The sequence below is a fragment of the Penaeus vannamei genome, chromosome 15, assembly GCF_042767895.1.
Source record: "Penaeus vannamei isolate JL-2024 chromosome 15, ASM4276789v1, whole genome shotgun sequence".
In the NCBI taxonomy this organism is placed as follows: domain Eukaryota; kingdom Metazoa; phylum Arthropoda; class Malacostraca; order Decapoda; family Penaeidae; genus Penaeus; species Penaeus vannamei.
In genome coordinates this window covers 29,372,965-29,375,464 of record NC_091563.1, presented here as the reverse complement: position 1 = coordinate 29,375,464, position 2,500 = coordinate 29,372,965, and the positions used below count along the sequence as shown (strand labels likewise).

At 38.6% G+C, this 2,500-nt stretch overlaps 1 protein-coding gene across 11 annotated transcripts in view; it reads right to left on the bottom strand.

Moving 5' to 3' along the window:
* Crag (DENN domain-containing protein Crag) overlaps positions 1-2,500 on the bottom strand; it is a 61,627-nt gene that overhangs the window by 47,425 nt on the left and 11,702 nt on the right. For all 11 annotated transcript variants that reach the window (XM_070130592.1, XM_070130594.1, XM_070130596.1 and 8 more), the window contains exons 12-16: positions 2,140-2,285; positions 1,823-1,945; positions 989-1,194; positions 507-627; positions 119-300 (exon numbers count right to left, since the gene is read on the bottom strand). In XM_070130592.1, coding sequence (XP_069986693.1) covers positions 119-300; positions 507-627; positions 989-1,194; positions 1,823-1,945; positions 2,140-2,285 — 778 coding nt within the window. The remainder of the gene's footprint in view (positions 1-118; positions 301-506; positions 628-988; positions 1,195-1,822; positions 1,946-2,139; positions 2,286-2,500) is intronic.

Below are 2,500 nucleotides of genomic sequence, written 5' to 3'. Positions count from 1 at the left end.
GGTTTCTGGTCCAGTCTTAATCTTTTCTTCCCTAATTGCAAAAAATTGAAACATCAAATAAAACTGGTGTGGGCTAACAGAATCTGCTCCATGGAACACAAGCTGTGAGTGTGAGTACCTGAGTTTCTTCCAGAAGAGGTTAGAATGAGTCCACTTGCTCTCCATGACTGCCCTGTTGTAGTATCCGTAAGTGATGGCATTGGGTGTGATGCCATGCTGCCTCATCTCACACAGGACCTTAACAGCAAGGATGGGCTGCGAGTATAACCCACACAGCTGCATCATCACCCGATAGCTCACCTGTAGAGGAAACAACAAAAAGTTTAGCAGTAGGCAACTAATATTCTAAAAAGATGTGATCTCTAAATAAGTAAGCAAATAGATCAATAGGTCAACAAAGTAAGCTATAAGATGCTCTTTTTTACTCTTTACTCTTTCTCACACACAAAAGCTTGTTCTATCTCTCATCCATTGGTCTCTTTCTCTTTCCCTTCCCCTCTATTCACCTCGTCTGCCTGTGAGAGGTTGAGCTTCTGCATGTTGGTTAGGATCTTGAAGGCAAGTTGCAGGAATCTGGCCTTATGGTGCTGTGTTGTTGCAAAGGCTGGCAGATGCGTGAACCAAAGGCTAGGATAGAGGGAGGCAACTGTCACTTGAATTTTGTATTTAAAGGAGGGAGGAATATATAACATTTGTAATCAATGAATATCATACATAAACAAGTCTGCAAACAAAATAAGGAGATTATTTGAAAAAGATGAAGACAGAATGTAGACACTTAATGGCAACCAATTTTTTTCTGGACTGCAGGGGATATAGAGAAAACTAGAGAAGATTTTTCATGAAAAAACTTTCACAGTTTAAATTAATTGAACTATCAAGGTGAGGTAATCCATTGTAAAATTAGAAAAAAAAGAGAAATCAAAACAATAATGAAATTTCAGCATGCCTATCCCAGCTATGATATACAGCTTTACCGGTAGCTTACCTGTAACACGTAGATAGTAAACACTTGGCCCATAATATGGGTGTCTGCGCATGCCTTAAGGCAAGTTTCTGTGCCGACTTGACCTCATGCTTTGTGCGGCGGGCCAGAGGAGAGGCAGGGGTGGCTTGTGGCTGCTTAACTTGGGGAGGAAGGACTGGCTTTGGTTCCAGCAATGGAAAGAGCTCGGGTTTTAACTTGGGAAATCCCTGATTGGAAAAAAATGAGAGGTATGCTATGAAAAAAATCCATCTGAATTCCTTAAAAAATAGGAAAACAAACAAACAAACAAAAAAGGAAACCTGATGTGACTTATATAAAACATGAATGTCCATTATATTATATCTATCAAAAGACTATGTTATATATTTGCCTTTATGTGATTTGGACAGGCAACAGGAAAAAAATCACTGACAGCTTACAAGCTGAAATGTTTTTCTGTAGATGCCATTAAAAATCATCCTCATGCAAGAGATCAGCAACTAGGAAAAAAGGCTGTAATGCATGTGTTAAGAATAAATGTCACTTTTCATCTTTTAAAAATAAACTTTTAAAATAAAAACAAGATACAACTGAACGGTGGCAATAACACCCTTTGACTTTCCTATAAAATGGTCCAAGCTAATGCCGGGAAAAAAAAAAAAAAACACAGAAGGGCTCTACATAAAGAAGAGTGAGCCATCTCCCTGCATTACCTTCTTACTTTTGATACTGTAATGTCTCTCACAAGAGAACTCTTTTCTGGGTCAAACAACCCTCTGACATATCGTGGATTTGGTGGAACATCTGGGAAGAAAAGGGAAGAATCTTGGTCTCAAAACAGGAACCAGAACTTACATTGTAGGAATAGGTCATGCCCTCAGGGAGACTGATGGGCTCTGGCGGTGGGAGGAACAAGGTGTGCTCACTCTGGGCCGGCTCTAACTCCAGCAGTCTGATGGTGGTGTCATCTTCTACGACCTGGGGTAGCAAAGAAGCAAATAAGACACATACATTCTTACATCACCTATTTCTGGCTATTACTTTCTTGATCATTACTGATTATTTTCCTGCTTCAGTCCTCTTTGATTTTATTACATCTAAATTATTCCCTGACAACAGCAGTTACTTTTATTAGCTAACATTTCTGCCACGCAAATCTTCAAATCACCAACCTTTTCTGCACAGTCATCAAAGAAGGCCAGAGAGGCATCCTTGTCTGACACAAAAGATCGTTCTTCAATAAACTTGCTGAACATCTGGGTATTAACCATCAGCTGGTAAAATTTATGATAGTTCTTATCTCTTGATTTGACAAAGGCTGAAAAAAGAGAAATGCTGATTACAGACTGAACACTATTTAACCTATTATCCCCTGTGGTTTTATCTGATTTATTCTGTTTACACACAGATGGCTTCACAAGTACTTTGCCATCAAAAGGTAAATTAGCAGATCTACCCAAAAGTTTACCCAATTTCATAAATTATAAAAAAATGTTTTTATTTCTATTACTATTGCTACTGTACAGTATTTGC